Source organism: Oncorhynchus kisutch, linkage group LG17, assembly GCF_002021735.2.
Source record: "Oncorhynchus kisutch isolate 150728-3 linkage group LG17, Okis_V2, whole genome shotgun sequence".
NCBI classification, from domain to species: Eukaryota; Metazoa; Chordata; class Actinopteri; order Salmoniformes; family Salmonidae; genus Oncorhynchus; species Oncorhynchus kisutch.
This window is the reverse complement of record NC_034190.2, coordinates 37,029,024-37,047,744: the sequence shown is the minus strand read 5'-3', so window position 1 is coordinate 37,047,744 and position 18,721 is coordinate 37,029,024. Positions and strand designations below refer to the sequence as shown.

Below are 18,721 nucleotides of genomic sequence, written 5' to 3'. Positions count from 1 at the left end.
ACCTCTGGGAGAGCATTTGAAGACGATATAAACTTAGTACCACAACTCCTCCCTGGAATACATTAAAAGAAAATACAATTAAACTACCTTACCACAATTCTCTCGTACAACATCTTCTTATATTCCATTCAATTGGTTTCTATGTTAAATATCAATTTCAGTTCAATGATAGATATTTTTTTAAAGGCAGTAAGAGTAATAAAGGTATTATCAATGACAAATGTAATTGTGTTAATAAAACTCTCTGAAAAGTCTGTTAACTTCCTCATCGGGCACATCAAATGGAGAACCTATAGAGAGGTGTTAAAGAATGGTCATGGAAGGTTAATTACATACATGCATACTGTACTGTATGTTTGAATCAATATGTTACAGAATGAATGGAAGACAAATAGAATTTCCACTGTTATTTCAGGAAATATCATACCTTTGAACAATACAGGATTGTATAAAAAAAAGTGTCCAAGTGGTATCGGCAGTCCTTGTCCATTAACGACATGATCAGTGCTGCACACCTGTAGCATACAGTGAAACAACAGACAGAACTTATTATGTGTCAAAGCAATCTGGGCTTTCTTGTTGAAACACAGAGGGAAGACCAGTTCATGTGGTCATACTTTTCTCTGTCCCGTGGGTTGATGGCCACCAAGGAGCCTCTGTCCAAAATCCCTCCAAATTGGCCCTCAATGACACTGTTAAAAAACAAACATTCATTTTTTGGGGAAAACTTGAATGTTACTCTTTAACAGGTAGCCTAGTGATTAGAGTGTTGGACTAGTAATCAAAAGGTTGCAAGATCGAATCCCTGAGCTGACAAGGTAAAAATCTGTCATACTGCCCCTGAACAAGGCAGCTAACCCACTCTTCCTAGGCTGTCATTGAAAATAAGAATTTGGTCTTAACTGCCTTGCCTAGTTAAATAAAGGTATACATTTTTTTTAGGACATGGGTTACTGTTCAAATTATCTTTAGCTGGAGAATTTGTATAGGTCACACTGGTACAAGGATATCTTTCCATCTGAGCTCTGTGAAGGAAAGGCACATTTTCAGTGAAGGCATAATCCATTTGAAGTGATTACGTAGAGGGACAATCAAAATAGATTGGTCCTCAGAATGTCAACTGAAGAGCATTGTCTTCCTCATACCTTGTAAACCTTGGCAGTAGGTATAGCTGGGACCACTTCTTCACTGTAGGTCAACTTCTGATCTCCATCTAAGCTATATCCAACAACTGGGTGTCCCATGTCTGCAAGCATATGTATCAACAGGTAGGAGAAGATAATTCAGTCATGTGCAAATGCTTGCCAAATACAAAAAGAGATCAAAAATATTATTATTTATTTATATTTTCTTGCTGAATTTCACCCACCTACCATTTCATATCAACAGCTTTCCCACTGAGGGAAGAAAAAACAGACTCCCTTCTGTCCACACAGAACCTTGTCAATAAGCTCTCCAACATCCTATTAGAGATGCGTTCGTAAAATTCACTCTGGCTATCTACTCCGATTTCAGAGCACTCTCGTCTGAGTGTGCCAGAGCGCAGAATAACTGATGAATTTATGAACGCACAACGCCAGTTGAATATGATCGGTGTCATTAAACGTCGGCAAAAAAACAACATAATTAAATTATAGCCAGCAGCACAGTGACAGACATCAATGCTCTAGAAAGCATGAAATCAGCCTAACCAGTTCTGCTATGGTGAGTAAAGTGGTCAGAGTGAGGTGTTCTCTCATTTGTGTTTAGAAGTAGCTAGCCAGCTTTACCAGTTAGCTTGGGTGTTTGACTGCCGTTGTGAGGTCAGAACGCGTGGATCAACCCCTACAACTCCGCCACAGCGTCCAGTGTACGCTCTGAACGCTCAGAGGGTGAAACGCTCTGAATTTACAAACGGACAATATGACAATGCTCTTAATTTACGAACGCCTAGAGCGCACTCTGACTGCACTCTGGTATCACAGAGTGAATTTACGAACAAAGAGCAATGTTGTACCACTGAAAAACGAAGTGAAAGCCATCTCCGTAATTTCACATATTTTAAAATCACAGTCTGTAATCCCTTAAGAACTACTTGGGAGATTCAGTAGTAGACACTAATGTATTTACTTGTGCACGGGGTACTGATCTCCCCCACCTTACTCCCATTCTCCAAAAGTCCTCACTATCAGCCCGAGCTCTCATTCTATAATACCTTCCACCCAATCAGACATCAAGAGAATAACAAATGGATGGAATTCCTGACCCAATCACTCTACCGAATTGAACGGAAACTTTACAGCTGATAGGCTACACTACACAAACACATACTGCAGGCAGCTACAAACAAAGAATGAGTCATCCAGATTCCATTAAGCCATACAATATTATTTATTAATTCATAGTGTCTCATCAAATATTGCATGTGTGAAGCTGGATGATAGTACTATTGACACAAGACAAGAGTAGCTGTATACATGATGAATACAAGAGTGGAGAAATATATTTAAATGAAAATGAATGTGCCTCTACACCTGTATTGAAACATGATTTTTCCAGAAGGAAATCTTCGGAACCAGCAGTCTTATTGTCCCTGTTCATTATTCATGAACTACTGCAATATAAAATGTCTACTCAATCTTTATTACAATATATTGTACTACTGATCCATTCAGGTAAACATAATTCTTAAACAGTTTTTACAATTACTTTTTCCCCTAATCAAAAACGCAATCCTGGATCAGTTATATTAATTCAGTCTGGAAACGTGTGACTTTTAAAGTTGACTAATGAGTAAAGGATATGAGTTTATTAATAAATAAAAAAGTTGTATCTATTCCAGCATGAGAAAAAATGTATCACCCTCTTCGAGGTACAGCGTGTCACTAATCCTCCCCTATAGAACCATCCCAACCAAATGCAAAATGTGAAACCTAAATAAGAGTCATAATTGGTTGATGAAATGTTCCAAAATTGGTCTTTGGAGTGATGAAATGCACTTTCCTTGAAGAAGTCCAGGCCCCAAGCCTTCTCGTCATCTGTCAGGACGTCCATGGACTGTAGCATCTCTATATCACAGGTCTTTCCTGGAATTAAAAAATAACCTCATCTGATCTAAATGCCCAAACACATACAGGGCCTCCAGAAATTATTCTCACCCCTTGACTGTTTCCTCATTGACTATTTCCTCATTTTGTTGTGTTACAGCTTGAATTTAACATTTATTAAATAAATATTATTTTTGTCACTGGCCTAAACATAAACACTGGCTCCCATAACGTCAAAGTGATATTACGTTTTTATACATTTTTACAAATGAATTAAAAATGAAAAGCTGAAATGTCTTGAGTCAATAAGTTTTCAACACCTTTGTTATGACAAGCCTAAATAAGTTCAGGAGTAAACATTTGCTTAACAAGTCACTTAATGAGTTGCATGGACTCACTTTGAGTGCAATAATAGTGTTTAACATGATTTTTTTATGACTGTCTCATCTCTGTACCACACGCATATAATTATCTGTAAGATCTCTCAGTTGAGCAGTGAATTTCAAACAGATTCAACCACAAAGATCAGGGAGGTTTTTCAATGCCTTGCAAAGAAGGGCACCTACAGTATTGGTAGATGGGGTAAAAATATAAAAAGCAGACATTGAATATCCCTTTGAGCATGGTGAATATATTAATTACACTGAATCAATACACCCAGTCACTACAAAGATACAGGAATCCTTCCTAACTCAGTTGCCGGAGAGGAAGGAAACCGCTCATGGATTTCACCATGAGGCCAATGATGACTTTAAAACAGTTACATAGTTGAATGCCTGAGATAGGAGAAAACTGAGGATGGCTCAACAACATTGTAGTTCCTCCACAATACTAACCTAACTGACAGAGTGAAAAGAAGGAACCCTGTACAGAATAAAAAATATTCCAAAACATGCATCCTGTTTGCAACAGGGCACTAAAGTAATACTGCAAAAAATGTGCCAAAGCAATTCACTTTTTTGTCATGAATACAAAGTGTTCTTTTGGGGGTAAATCCAATACAACACATTACTAACTACCACTCTCCATATTTTCAAACATAGTGGGGGCTGCGACATGTTTTTCAGGATAAAAAGTAAACTGAATGGCGCTACGAACAGTCAAAATCCTAGAGGAAATCCTGGTTCAATCTGCTTTTCACCAGACACTGGGAGATTAATTCACCTTTCAGCAGGACAAGAACCTTAAACACAAGGCCAATTCTACACTGGAGAATGCCAAGAATGTGCAAACCTGTCATCAAGGCAAAGGGTGACTACTTTGAAGAATCTCAAATATAAAATATATTTTGATTTGTTGAACACTTTTTTGGTCACAAATGCATTATTTCATAGTTTTGATGTCTTGAATGAGTAGGTGTGTCCAAATTTTGACTGGTACTGTATTTTGGGATACACATTTTACATGTAAGAACAAAAATATAAACGCAACATGCAACAGATTCTAAGATTTTACTGAGTTACAGTTCATATAAGAAAATCAACCAATTGAAATAAATAAATTAGGCCCTAATCTATGGATTTCACATGACTGGGCAGGGGTGCAGCCATGGGTGGGCCTGGGAGGGCATAGGGAGCCAGGCCCACCTACTGGAGAGCCAGGCCCAGCCAATCAGAATATATTACCCCCCACAAAAGCGCTTTATTACAGACAGAAATACTCCTCAGCACCTACAGTACCAGTCAAAGGTTTGGGCAAACCTACTCATTCCAGGGATGTTCTATAATTTGACTATTTCTACATTGTAGAATAATAGTGAAGACATCGAAACTATGAAATAACGCATATGCAATCATGTAGTAACCAATAAATTGTTAAACATTTTAAAATATTTGTTGTATTTGAGATTCTTCAAAATAGCCACTCTTTGCCTTGATGACAGCTTTGCACACTTTGGCATTCTCTCAACCAGCTTCATGAGGTAGTCACCTGGAATGCATTTCAATTAACAGGTGTGCCTTGTTAAAAGTTCAGTTGTGGAATTTCTCTCATTCTTCATGCGTTTGAGCCAATCAGTTGTGTTGTGACAAGGTAGGGGTGGAATACAGAAGATAGCCCTATTTGGTAAAAGACCATGTCCATATTATGGCAAGAACAGCTCAAATAAGCAAAGAGAAATGACAGTCCATCATTACTTAAAGACATGAAGGTCAGTCAAAGTGGAACATTTCAAGGACTTTGAAAGTTTCTTCAAGTGCATCGCAAAATCCATCAAGAGCCATGACGAAACTGGCTCTCATGATGATCACCACAAGAAAGGAAGACCCAGAGTTACCTCCGTTGCAGAGGAAAAGTTCAAGTTAAATGCTTCACAGAGTTCAAGTAACAGGCACATCTCAACATCAACTGTTCAGAGGAGACTGTGTGAATCAGCCCTTCATGGTCAAATTGCTGCAAAGAAACCACTACCAAAGGACACCAATATGGAGAAAAGACTTGCTTGAGCCAAGAAACATGACCAAATGACATTTGACCGGTGGAAATCTGTCCTTTGGTCTGATGAGTCCAAATATTAGATTTTTTTCCCAACCGCCGTGTCTTTGTGAGACACAGAGTAGGTGAATGGATGATCTTCGCATGGGTAGTTCCTACCGTGAAGCATGGAGGAGGAGGTGTGATGGTGTAGGGGTGCTTTTCTGGTGACACTGTCTGTTTTTTATTTAGAATTCAAGGCACACTTAACCAACATGCTACCACAGCATTCTGCAGCGCTATGCCATCCCATCTGGTTTGCGCTTAGTGGTCCTATAATTTGTTTTTCAACTGGACAATGACCCAAAACACACCACCAGGCTGTGTAAGAGCTATTTGGCCAAGGAGAGTGATGGAGTGCTGCATCAGATGACTTGGCCTCCACAGTCACCTGACATCAACTCATTTGAGATGGTTTGGGATGAGTTGGACGGCAGAGTGAAGATAAAGCAGTTAACAAGTGTGCAGCATATGTGGGAACTCCTTCAAGAAAAAGTTGGAAAAGCATTCCTCGTGAAGCTGATTGAGAGAATGCCAAGACTGTGCAAAGCTGTCAAGGCAAAGAGTGGCTACTTTGAAGAATCTAAAATATATTTGGATTTGTTTAACACCTTTTTGGCTAATACATGATTCCATATATGCTATTTCATAGTTTTGATTGCTTCACTATTATTCTGCAATGTAGAAAATAGTTTAAAAAAAATAAATGTCCTTGAATGAGTAGGTGTGTCCAAACTTTCATTTAAATGCATATTCTTATCAAATAAATTAAACAACATCTCTTCTTTCCACTTTTTTATTAACCTCATTAGACTGTGACAATTACATTCAGTGCAATTGAGTTCACACAGAAGCAGGATTGTTGCGTCAACAATTTTACAAACATGCTACGGTCAACAGAAACATTCTGTCATCTATTTACATATCTAATTATCATCTGTTAAAGATGCAGTCCGGAATCGTAAGCACCACAAATTCGCATAATATTGTACGAATTAGATATCTCAAAGTGCTGTACAGAAACCCAGCCTAAAACCCCAAACAGCAAGCAATGCAGGTGTAGAAGCACGGTGGCTAGGAAAAACTCCCTAGAAAGGCCAATACCTAGGAAGAAACCTAGAGAGGAACCAGGCTATGTGGGGTGGCCAGTCCTCTTCTGGCTGTGCCGGGTGGAGATTATAACAGAACATGGCCAAGATGTTCAATGTTCATAAATGACCAGCATGGTCGAATAATAATAAGGCAGAACAGTTGAAACTAGAGCAGCAGCACAGTCAGGTGGAAGTTGAAACTGGAGCAGCAGCATGGCCAGGTGGACTGGGGACAGCAAGGACATATCATACGAATTCCAAAAAACATATACTATATATATATATAAAGCAAAACAAAACACAACATGCAACAATTTCATTGATTTTACGGAGTTACAGATGATATAAGGAAATCAACCAATTGAAATAAATTAATAAACCCTAATCTATGGATTTCACATGACTGGGCAGGGGCACAGCTAACAGTGGGCCTGGAGGGAGGGCATAGGCCCACCCACTGGGGAGCAAGGCCCAGCTAATCAGAATGATTTTTTTTCTGCACAAAAGGGCTTTATTTTTTTGAGTGAAGAATAACCCATCATGTCACCCAGTTGTGTTTCAATAGGAGTGTGACTTCAGGAGGCTATCTGACACAGAGAAACTGAGGATTTGGACCAACTGACCCCAAACCCAGGATACAGGGGCTCAGTGAATGTGGTGTGGAATGTGTGCAGGTGTATCAGTGTATCAGTGGAGATACCATACATGTAGAAGGACAGCGTGCCGGCCACCCAGTCCAGATATACTCCTATTCTGTGGGAGCCGGAGGAGGTGACAGTTCTCTCATTATTGTGCCTGGCATTGTAATGTTTAGCAGAGCAGAACAGACACCAGGACTTGTCATTGCCTCCAAGCACACAGTCATTATGTTGTCCTCTCCTGCTGATTCCTTTATATGCAACTCCTATCATAACCCATTTCCCACTCCACTCTACCTCCCAGTAACAGCGCCCAGACAGACCCTCTCTACACAGCACCTGTGGATGGTCCTGAAATCTCTCTGGGTGATCAGGATACGGCTGACTCCCATTCCCACATGTCACCTTTCTATTCACCTCAGACCAAGAGAGGTTTCTGTGTAATGTGTTTGGGTCCAGTTTGAGCTCAAACGCATCTGAGGGATGGGAACAAGACACAATATTTTCAAATGATCATCATTCACAATTAGAATGTTAACTCATTTTTCACTTATTCATAAATTTAAAGTCAATGTTTCTAGGTATTAAAAAAGGCACAGTCAAGTTAACTTGAGAACACACACACACACACACACACACACACACACACACACACACACACACACGTTACACAAACACATTTTTCTCACTCTCAATGACTAAACTAGTAACACTTGTAACAAAGCCAGTCTTACATTCAAAACCTTTCAATGTGCATTCATTTTGTTGTAGACATCTTTCACCACACAACAATTGATCCAAAATATAAACGTACTGTGAAATATGACAAGTACATTGGTTTAATCACCAAAACACAATGATATCCTCTCAATTTAGCTATTTTAACAACCAGTTAATCCAATAGAACAAACTGTAAGATGTATGTTTAAAAATTGCCCTTTGAATGTAGTATGCTTCAGTACTGTACATATCATCACATGACACTGTTTTCACATTAGGCAATACACTTGCACTGCCCATGTCAAATCTATAGGTTTACCAAACGTTTAAGTGATCATCAATTAAGGGCAGTCGGTTTAAGTAATAGTAAAATGTATTTGAACAAAAGAGAAGAGAATCATATTAAAAGTAATGTGCACATTTAATTGTGAAAGGCAATTACTTTATATGAACATGTGTTGCAATGTGAAACATGCATTTCGAGGTGAAACACTGATTACGTTTGGTGTAAAAGGGAATATGATTTTGTGTTGTCAATTGAAGTGCTTAGAGTTTTGAAAACACCTTCCTTCTTGATGACCTGTTTTGAGTCTTGTAGAGTTTGAGAGTTGTAAAAATGTACCACATACTTGTGAAAATTGCACCAAAGTGATAAAAACAAACTAAATACTTATTTATAGGCATATTCTTCACAACGGTCAACACTCACATTTTCTAAGCCCAGGTTTCATTGTGTGTTCTCCACCATGATCCACACTGTAGGGGTGAGCAGAAGAACAGACAGTCATTGAGGGATACATGTGCAAGCACGCACACGCGCGCACACACATACATACATATACACACACACACACAACTGCTTCGAAGTGGTGGTAAGAATCTTCGGCTTACAGTAAATTATGATAACTAGCTCGATAACTCAAACATGTCTGATATGAACATGGATTGACATAAATCCTCTACATACTTGAGTCTCTCCAGTCTGCAGTGTGGATCCTCCAGTCGAGCAGCGAGCAGTCTGACTCCTGAGTATCCTGGGTGATTGTAGCTCAGATCAAGCTCTCTCAGGTGTGAGGGGTTTAACCTCAGAGCTGAGACCAGAGAAGCACAGCCTTCCTCCGTGACCAGACAGCCTGACAGGCTGCAAATAGTTTTAAATAATTTCAAAATCACTTTGGTATTTTTTGGTGGTGAAGTGGCATTATATTGTTTTCAACCTTTTCAGATGAATCACTGTCCCTAAACCTTCCATATCTATTAATATATGGATGTATCATTATTAAAAATGTACAATTATTCAAGTATTGCTGTAGAGATAAAAATGTATATTACAAATATTTGAGTAGACTGACCAGACTAGTTTAAAAAGCAGTATCAGTCAAAAAGAAAGAAGGTGAGGTATCAGATTGAGATTGTATTGAGTAAACCAGGGTTGCCCAACCCCATTCCTGGAGATTTACTTTCCTGTAAGTTGTCAGTCCAACCCTAATTTAGTGTATCTGATTCAGCTAGTGAAGGTCTTGTTGAGCAGCTAATAAGTAGAATCAGGTGTGTTAAATTAGGGTTGGACTGAAAACCCACAGGAATGTAGATCTCCGGGAAGAGGGTTGGGCAGCCCTGGAGTAAACAGTCCAAGCGGTTTAAGGGGAAACATTCAAATGTATTGGAATGGCCTAGTCAAAGCCCAGACCTCAATCCAATTGAGAACCTGTGGTATGACTTAAAGATTGCTGTACACCAGCAGGAACCCATCCAACTTGAAGGAGCTAGAGCAGTTTTGGCTTGAAGAATCCTAGTGGCTAGATGTGCCAAGCTTATAGAGACATATCCCAACAGACTTGTAATTGCTGCAAAAGGTGGCTCTACAAAGTATTAACTTTTTTGGGGGGGGGGTTCTGCACATTCAAGTTCAGTTTTTGTTTGTGTTATTTCTTGTTTGTTTCACAATAAAAACATGTTTATCATCTTCAAAGTGGTAGGCATGTTGTGTAAATCAAACGATACAACCCCCCCCAAAAAATCTATTTTAATTCCAGGTTGTAAGGCAACAAAATAGGAAAAACAAGCCACTGTAAATATTGGACAAATTAGTTTGTATAATGTATTAAAGTAGTCAAAAGTTTAGCTTGTGACTATACAAACTCATTGGATGCATTTGCAGTTTGTTTTGGTTGTGTTTTGGGAGATGTTTAACCTAACTGAATGATGAATGGAGTAAATTTGTTTCTTAACACTACTAAATGAATTCAAATAATGCCATGATTTAGAAAAATCATGAAGGAATCATGAATAATAATGACTGAGAAGTTAGAGGCTAAAACAAAACATGCTAACCTCAGACATTTGTGCCTCTGTAACTTTGTCACACATCATTAATCATTATTCATTCATGTTTATCCATAATCATGGTAGCATCCACATGAATGCAGAAGTGTTCAGAACATCTTACATTCTTAATCACAATAAAAGTGACACCAGACATTATTCACCATTCGGTTTCTATTCGGCAAAACATATTCCAAGACCCAACCAAAACAAACTGCAAATGCATCCAACAAGTGACATGCTTGATGTAATCACAGAGTGCAAGGAATATGGGATGAAATACTACACTTTTTGACTACTTTAATATACCAAAAGTGAATTTGTCTAAATACTTATGACATCTTCTAATGAGGGGGAGATACATAATAAAGATAATTTATGTCTAAATGGTAAGATAGATATGTTTGAAATTCCCCTAAAAGTGTTATTCTGTACTGTTGCCTAATATCTTAAATCCAAAATGCTGGAGCATAGAGACGAATTAAACAATTTAAGCCTGATAAACACATGTGGATCCAGTGAACAGTTATCACAAGTTGACTAAAAATAGGAATACGGACCTCAGAGTCTCCAGTTTACATTGTGGATCCTGCAGTCCAGCAGAGAGCATCTTCACTCCTGAATCCTTCAGGTCATTGTTACTCAGATCCAGCTCTCTCAGGTGTGAGGGGTTTGACTTCAGAGCTGAGGCCAGAGAAGCACAACCTTCCTCTGTGACTCCACAGTCTGACAGCCTGACAGAGAGATCATCATGATTTCACATAGACAGTGTTCATTTAACACGAGTAGTGTAGAAGTAGAATGGTATTTGGTTTATTCTCTCGACATATAGATTCATCTTCCGTCTCCTAGAATTGTATGGTCATCTTGGTATACTGATGCAAACATCAATGTATTATTCCATATGTTGATCAATAGTGCATATTTTTTTCTAAATGGAATATCTAATGATTAATACTTAAATGTCATTACAATATGTACTCACAGAGCTGTTCTGGATGCTTTGACAACTGGCAGAAGCCTCAGAAGGCCTTCCTCTGATTTGGAGTATTTCTTCAGGTCAAACACCTCCAGATCCTCTTCTGAAGTCATCAACACAAAGGCCAGAGCTGACCACAGTGCCGGTGAGAGTTTTTCACTGGAGACATTTCCCGAGCTCAGGTAACTTTGGATCTCCTTCACTAGAGAATGGTCATTCAGTTCTTTCAGACAGTGGAACAGATTGATGCACCTCTCTGGAGAGGGATTCTCCCTGATCTTCTCCTTGATGTACATGACTGTTTCCTCATGGCTCTGTGGGCTGCTTCTTGTCTTTGTCAGTAGACCTCGTAAGTGCTTATGATTTGACTCCAGTGAGAGGCCCAGAAGGAAGCGGAGGAAAAGATCAAGGTGTCCACCCGCACTCTCCAAGGCTTTATCCACAGCACTCTTGTGGAAGTCAATTGCAGGTATTTTTCTGAACCAAAATGTTTTGAAGATTAACTGTGGTTTGGCTATTAGATTCTCATTGTCATTGCTGAATCTGAGAAACACATATACAGCAGCCAGAAACTCCTGAATGCTCAGATGCACAAAGCAGAACACCTTGACCTGGTACAGCCCACACTCCTCTCTGAAGATCTGTGTGCACACTCCTGAGTACACTGAGGCTTCCCTGACATCAATGCCACACTCTTTCAGGTCTTCTTCATAGAAAATTAGATTGCCTTTCACAAGCTGTTGAAAAGCCAGTTTTCCCAGTGACAGAATGCTTGTTTTATTCCAGTGTGGACCTGTCTCTTCTTTCGCAATATACTTTTCATTCGTCTGTTTGGTCTGAAATACCAGGAAGTGTGTGCACATCTCAGTTAGAGTCTGGGGCAACTCTCTCCCTTCTTCACCCATTTTCTCCAAAACTGTGGCAGAGATCCAACAGAAAACTGGTATGTGGCACATGATGTAGAGGCTCCTTGATGACTTCATGTGTGAGATGATTCTACTGGCCAAGTTCTTATCACTAAATCTCTTTCTAAAGTATTCCTCTTTTTGTGGATCATTAAACCCTCGCACCTCTGTAACCTGGTCAACACATCCTGAAGGGATCTGATTGGCTGCTGCAGGTCGAGTAGTTATCCAGAGAAGAGCAGAGGGCAGCAGATTTCCCTTGATGAGGTTTGTCAGCAGCATATCCACTGAGGTCGACTCTGTGACATCACAACAGCTCTTGTTCCTCTTGAAGTCTAGGGGCAGTCGGCACTCATCCAGACCATCAAAGATGAACAGAACTTTGTACTTGTCAAAGTTGGAGATTCTTGATTTTTTTGTTTCCATTGAGAAGTGATCAAGAAGTTCAAACAAACTGTGTTTTTCCCCTTTCATCAAATTCAGCTCCCGAAAAGGAAGTGAAAATACAAATTGGACATCCTGATTTGCTTTTCCTTCAGCCCAGTCCAGAATGAACTTCTGCACAGAGACTGTTTTTCCAATGCCGGCGACTCCCTTTGTCAGCACAGTTCTGATAGGTCTGTCTTGTCCAGGTAAAGGTTTGAAGATGTCATTACATTTGATTGCAGTCTCTGGTCTTGCTTGTTTCCTGGTTGTTGTCTCCATTTGTCTTACCTCATGTTCATTATTGACCTCTCCATTTCCACCCTTTGTGATGTAGAGTTCTGTGTAGATCTTATTGAGAAGTGTTGGGTTCCCTTGCTTAGCAATACCCTCAAATGCACTTTGATATTTCGTCTTTAGATTAGATTTGAGTTCCCGTTGGCAAATCAAAGCAAGCTCACCTGAATAAACAAGAAGCACAGAGGATATTAAAAATTGGAAGAATGGAGTTAAACATACATATCTTTGGTCAAAACAAAACAGATCCCAGAGATCCCACTCTGTAACTTTCTGTGTCAGTAAAACACAGTCCATAGTCCTTTAGTACTATGCATTTGCTACTACGCCCTTGCATCTAAGATGTAACTTGCTCTTGTATCTTGCATATCGAATGTAAATGCATGCATCCAGAAGAATTCCAGGATGAAATGTGTTACTTTGGCCCAGCATGGCCCCGAGTCTCCTCTTTCACCTGCCAAGTCAACTTATCGAGGTGACAGGTCCACAAGAGGATTGTGTTATGAATGAGTCAAATGTAATCATATCCCCTCTTAACTGCCTGTATAAATGCATGAATGTTTTCTTTACAAGTTAAATGAATGCACACAACACATGAGTTATAATGCTATGTACAGCTTTTCTACATCCCCCATAATGGAGCAATCAACAGTGAAGGCAGACAGCTCTTACTTTTCTCCAGTGTGTCAGCCAGCTCCATCTGGTTCATCTCAAAGCCTTCAGGGAGATCTGAACTCAGCACTGTCTTGAACTGTCTTGATAGCTCCTGTTGGGCTCTGTGGACAAAACATGAGCTTACATCTGTACATTCAGCATGCACACAGAAGCAATAACACATAATATAACACATAATATGCATGAATTAATTGCAACGGTGTGATGTGGCCAAGCCTCGTACTGTCAGCATATCATTACATGAATCTGTAAAACAATGATATCTCACATTTGTTCGGAAACAACTCCATCTCTGAACCTTAAAGGTGGATCCATAGACTGGTCACTCTTCATAGACACACAGCTGGGTGCCGTGATGGCTGGTCTCTCCTGCTGGACCCTGACAAAAATTTAAAGAGATCAGAGCAACTTTAATACAGTACATCTTTGGTAGTAGTAGCTGTAGCAAAATATTCCACTGAGCAACAATAAATCAGTAGTGTTTTTAACACAGTGACAAAGTTGACATTTTGACCAAATTAACATCAACCAAGTCATACTGGTTCTTACCTTTCTACAGTAGAAATGTTTTCCTCTTTAAATGTGAGAGGTGGTTCCATAGACAGGTCATTCTTCATGGACACGCAGCTGGGTACAGATGAGTCTAGTCTCTGCTGCTTTATCCTGTCAAAAGCACAAAGAAAACCAGCACAAAGAAAACCAGTCAGTTTGTTGTACTCACTGAGACTCATCTGGTTGGCAGGAAACATCAAGAAAAAGGACAATCAGTATGACATGGAAAATATCATGTTCATTATCTACTCTATGTTCTGTTAATAAAACACACATTTGTTCAATGGAAACATCTCCTTCTCTGAACATGATAGGTGGATCCATAGATTTGTCACTCTTCATGGACACACAGCTGGGTACAGGGGAGGCAGGTCTCTGATGTTCGATCCTGACAGAAAGCACAAAGAAAGCAGTCAATTTGGTATACTCACTGAGACTCATCTGGTTGGCAGGAAACATCAAGAAAAAGGACAATCAGTATGAAATAGAAAATATCATGTTCATTATCTACTCTATGTTCTATTAATAAAACACACCTTTGTTCAATGGAAACATCTCCTTCTCTGAACATGATAGGTGGATTCATAGATTTGTCACTCTTCATGGACACACAGCTGGGTACAGGGGAGGCAGGTCTCTGATGTTCGATCCTGACAAAAGCACAAAACTCCTCATTCTTCAATCAGATGTATAACATGGAACATAAATATAAAAAACACAGAGGTATTTTGTTGCATTTTCTCTCTCTTCGTTCCAGTTCACTTTTATAGTTCTCTCTGTTCTCTTAACACATATGGACCCCAAACTTAATCCAGCATCTGACTAATTACACAAGACTTGAGTTCTGGGTTAAAGTGTTGTAGACGAATTGACCAAGTTGACATTTCGGCCAAATTGACATTGACCAAGTCCAATGGCTTCTTGCCTTTTTTCAGAAGAAAGGTTTCCCTCTTTAAACGTGAGAGGTAGATCCATAGATTGGTCACATTTCATGGACACACAGGTGCATACAGCGGAGTTGGGTCTCTCCTGATGGATTGGGCTTTAACACAACAGAGACATACTTTCAGTCTCTAATATATTTTGCCTAACGAAAATGTGAAACAATTTTGTCACTCTTTAAATTGCACACGCATGCACACGCATGCACACACACACACACACACACACATCCTACCTCGTAGCTTTAGTGTCATGTACCCCAGAGAGATTCATGTTAGAGGCAGTGCCCCCCTCCTCTCGGTCAACAGAGAGACTCATTTTAGAGTCAGTGCCCCACTCCCCTCCTCTCTCATCAAACCTACAGTAGAAAACACACAATGGAGAGTGATACACACTTCCTGGATCAAAACTCGTACTGTAAAGACCACAGAGACAAAATGTCTGGATCAGAACCAAACAGAAAATAATGACACATATTACCTTGAGCAAACAAATACCCATCAAATAACAACAAACATGGACAGAAATCCTGTTTTGTTTTCGCTCTTCAACAATCAGCCATTTTACTGATAACCAAGAACAACTGATTCACTTCCTTTTTGAAAAAATGTTAGACTGAGTAAATTAACTGAAGTAGCAGCACATCAACATCCATGTATTCTCTCTCTCTGCTAGTAGATACACAGACTTCCAGTCATATGCTAGTTAGCATTGGCTTGCAAAACAACCTCCATTTATTGATTTAACCTTTATTTAGCTAGGCAAGTCGGTTAAGAACAAATTCTTATTTACAATGACAGCCTAGGAACGGTGGGTTAACTGCCTTGTTCCGGGGCAGAACAGCAGATGTTTACCTTGTCAGCTCAGGGATTTGATTAGCAGTCTATCAGTTACTGGCCCAACACTCTTACCACTAGGCTACCTGCCGAGAGATATAAAAGGTAAGCCCTTTTGAAGAGTAACCAGGCATCTTCTACTGACGGGATGAGGTCAATATTCTTCCAGGTTACCCGGGCCAAGTCGATTTGAAAGGCCTGCTCACTGAAGTATTTTAGGGAGTGTTTGACAGTGATGAGGGGTGGTCATTTGACCGCGGACCCATTACGCACGCAGGCAATGAGGCAGTGATCGCTGAGATCCTGGTTGAAGACAGCAGAGGTTTATTTAGAGGGCAAGTTGGTCAGGATGATATCTAAAAGGGTGCCCATGGTTACGGATTTAGGGTTGTACCTGGTAGGTTCCTTGATCATTTGTGTGAGATTGAGGGCATCAAGCTTAGATTGTAGGACGGCTGGGGTGTTAAGCATGTCCCAGTTTAGGTCACCTAACAGTACGAACTCTGAAGGTAGATGTGGGGGCGATTAATTCACATATGGTGTCCAGGGCACAGCTGGGGGCTGAGGGGGGTTTATAACAAGCGGCAACTGTGAGAGACTTGTTTCTGGAATGGCCTGGGTTAACCTCTACATCACCAGAGGAACAGAGTTGGAGTAGGATAAGGGTACAGCTAAAGGCTATAAGAACTGGTCATCTAGTGCATTCGGAACAGAGAGTAAAGGAGCAGATTTCTGGGTGCAGAAAGAATAGATTCAAGGCATCATGTACAGACAAGGGTATGGTAGGATGTGAGTATAGTGGAGGAAAACCTAGGCATTGAGTGGCGATGAGAGAGGTTTTGTCTCTCCATTTAAGCCAGGTGAGGTCACTGCATGTGTGGGGGGTGGAACAAAAGGACTAGCTAAGGCATATTGAGGGTATTAACAACACAGACAAACCTTGTATAAAATATTTCAATTTGTAACTTTAAAACAACGTTAGATCTTCAATGTTATATCCACATCAGCTACCCTTTGGTCTCCCATCCAGCTTTAACCCTGCTTAACTGTGATACTTGTCACTGACTATTACCAATGTGATATCGTGAGAATGATTGTTGAGAGATCTCCATTTAATAAGAAAAAAGATTTACTGTAGCTATCAAATTCACTCCACAAAGAGTAGTTTTAGCAAAGCAAATTAAATGTGACCATACTTTATCAGTCATGCTGTATATCATCAATCATGCTATTTATGCCTCTATAGCATTTGCATCTATTGTCATCAACAGCTTAAATTGCTTATACACAGTATTAAACTAAAAATAGACCATACAAATATAATGATATTTAGTGATGTTAAATTGTGTTTGGTTATCAATGGAACCAAATATCAACATTTGAAGGAGATTACTTACTTTATTATTTTCTTCTCTCGAAATGATTTTTTTCTCTATCCTCTCAAAATGGAACCTGAATAAGATCAAATGTACTTTCGGTTTAAGCTCGGCTGTCTTCCCACCCCACCCTGATAAAAGAGTGTTGTATTGATATCAAACATTAGATGGCAGTAAACATCTGTTCTAACTAGACTTTTTAGAAATGTATTTCTCTTTATTTTTGCAGTTAAATCTCTATACATACAAGAAGTATACAAACAGACAATGATAACATATGCTAGGGGGTACAACTAATTCCAGATTATACAAAGACCTTAAAAGATACACACGCAATGATTGTTTTAACAGCTTTCTTATTAGTATAATGTAGAATGGTCTTAATGTATTGCTCAAATTCCTTATGGAAAACATGGAAGAGTGGTTTTTAATTAGTGAATTCACATGAATGAATATTACATTTTTCCATTAACACAATTAGATTTATGATGTAAAATATTTTTTCTTTATCCTTATTATAGGAGCAGCATCCTCCCATAAAAAATTAAAGTAATCAAGAATATGAATATCTTGCCATATTTTCTTTACATGTAGACAATGCCAGAACAATTGCAACATTTTTGCTGGACGCTCAACACAAAAAATACAGTTAATGTTGTCTTTTTTGAGTTTCTTCAGGTAATAATTCACAGGGTAATACTTATGGATCATTCTGAAAGAGACCTCTTTGACCTTGTTAACAAACAGGTATTTGTGTGGTAATAACCAGACATTTTCCAACAAATATCATTGATGAATGTATTCCAGTAAGTTGTGAAATAAGGAATGGAAACAATGTCCCCTTGAAATAAAGTATGTCTAGATCTGTTGTTCTGAGGGAGCAAGGAGAACCACATTTCTCCTATTGGAGAGTCAACTGGACTAAGCGAGGGTAGGTCAAGAAGGTGAGGTCTGGTTACACCTCTAAACAACATGAGAGTTCCAGATGAAATAGCATCAAAGATTATGACAAACTCTCTAGGTGTAACAGGGATATTGTAACAAGATAATGGTCTCTCCTCCACCCGTTACGGGGTCTGAGACGCCGAAGCCTCCCACCATTAGCTCTGACAAATTGAAAGCTCTAGTCCTTGGCGACTCCATTATCCGCAGTATTAGACTCAAAACGAATCATCCAGCGATCATACACGGCTTACCAGGGGGCAGGGCTACCGACATTAAGGCTAATCTGAAGATGGTGCTGGCTAAAGCTAAAACTGGCAAGTGTAGAGGGTATAGAGATATTGTTATCCACGTCGGCACAAACGATGTTAGGATGAAACAGTCAGAGGTCACCAAGTGCAACATAGCTTCAGTGTGTAAACCAGCTAGAAAGATGTGTCGGCATCGAGTAATTGTCTCTGCCCTCCTCCCAGTTAGTGGGAGTGATGAGCTAAACAGCAGAGTCTCACAACTCAATCGCTG

The 18,721-nt window shown here is 39.5% G+C and overlaps 1 protein-coding gene across 2 annotated transcripts; it reads right to left on the bottom strand.

Annotated features, from left to right (window-relative positions):
• Positions 1 to 6,276: 6,276 nt before the first annotated feature.
• On the bottom strand, positions 6,277 to 17,362 carry LOC109907604 (NLR family CARD domain-containing protein 3). Of its 2 annotated transcripts, XM_020505670.2 has the most exons (13): positions 17,279 to 17,362; positions 15,281 to 15,403; positions 15,029 to 15,145; positions 14,640 to 14,753; positions 14,378 to 14,491; positions 14,101 to 14,214; positions 13,820 to 13,930; positions 13,549 to 13,652; positions 11,258 to 13,040; positions 10,833 to 11,006; positions 8,915 to 9,088; positions 8,657 to 8,703; positions 6,277 to 7,703 (listed from the first exon to the last, which is right to left on the bottom strand). In XM_020505670.2, the coding sequence occupies exons 2-13, from the start codon at positions 15,361 to 15,363 to the stop codon at positions 7,165 to 7,167; spliced, it is 3,474 nt and encodes a 1,157-aa protein (XP_020361259.2). In that variant the 5' UTR covers positions 15,364 to 15,403; positions 17,279 to 17,362; the 3' UTR covers positions 6,277 to 7,164. The 2 variants fall into 2 exon arrangements, with proteins under 2 accessions (XP_020361259.2, XP_020361261.2); XM_020505672.2 differs by lacking the exon at positions 15,029 to 15,145 and having other exon boundaries at positions 17,279 to 17,347.
• Between the last annotated feature and the right edge of the window lie 1,359 nt (positions 17,363 to 18,721).

Coding starts and splice junctions, on each gene's coding strand:
- LOC109907604 (XM_020505670.2), bottom strand. CDS start 15,363: ATGAGTCTCTCTGTTGACCGAGAGGAGGGGGGCACTGCCTCTAACATG. Junction 13,931..14,100: donor AACATTTCTACTGTAGAAAG/GTAAGAACCAGT, acceptor AATTTTTGTCAG/GGTCCAGCAGGAGAGACCAG. Junction 9,089..10,832: donor TGTAAACTGGAGACTCTGAG/GTCCGTATTCCT, acceptor AACTATTTGCAG/CCTGTCAGGCTGTCTGGTCA.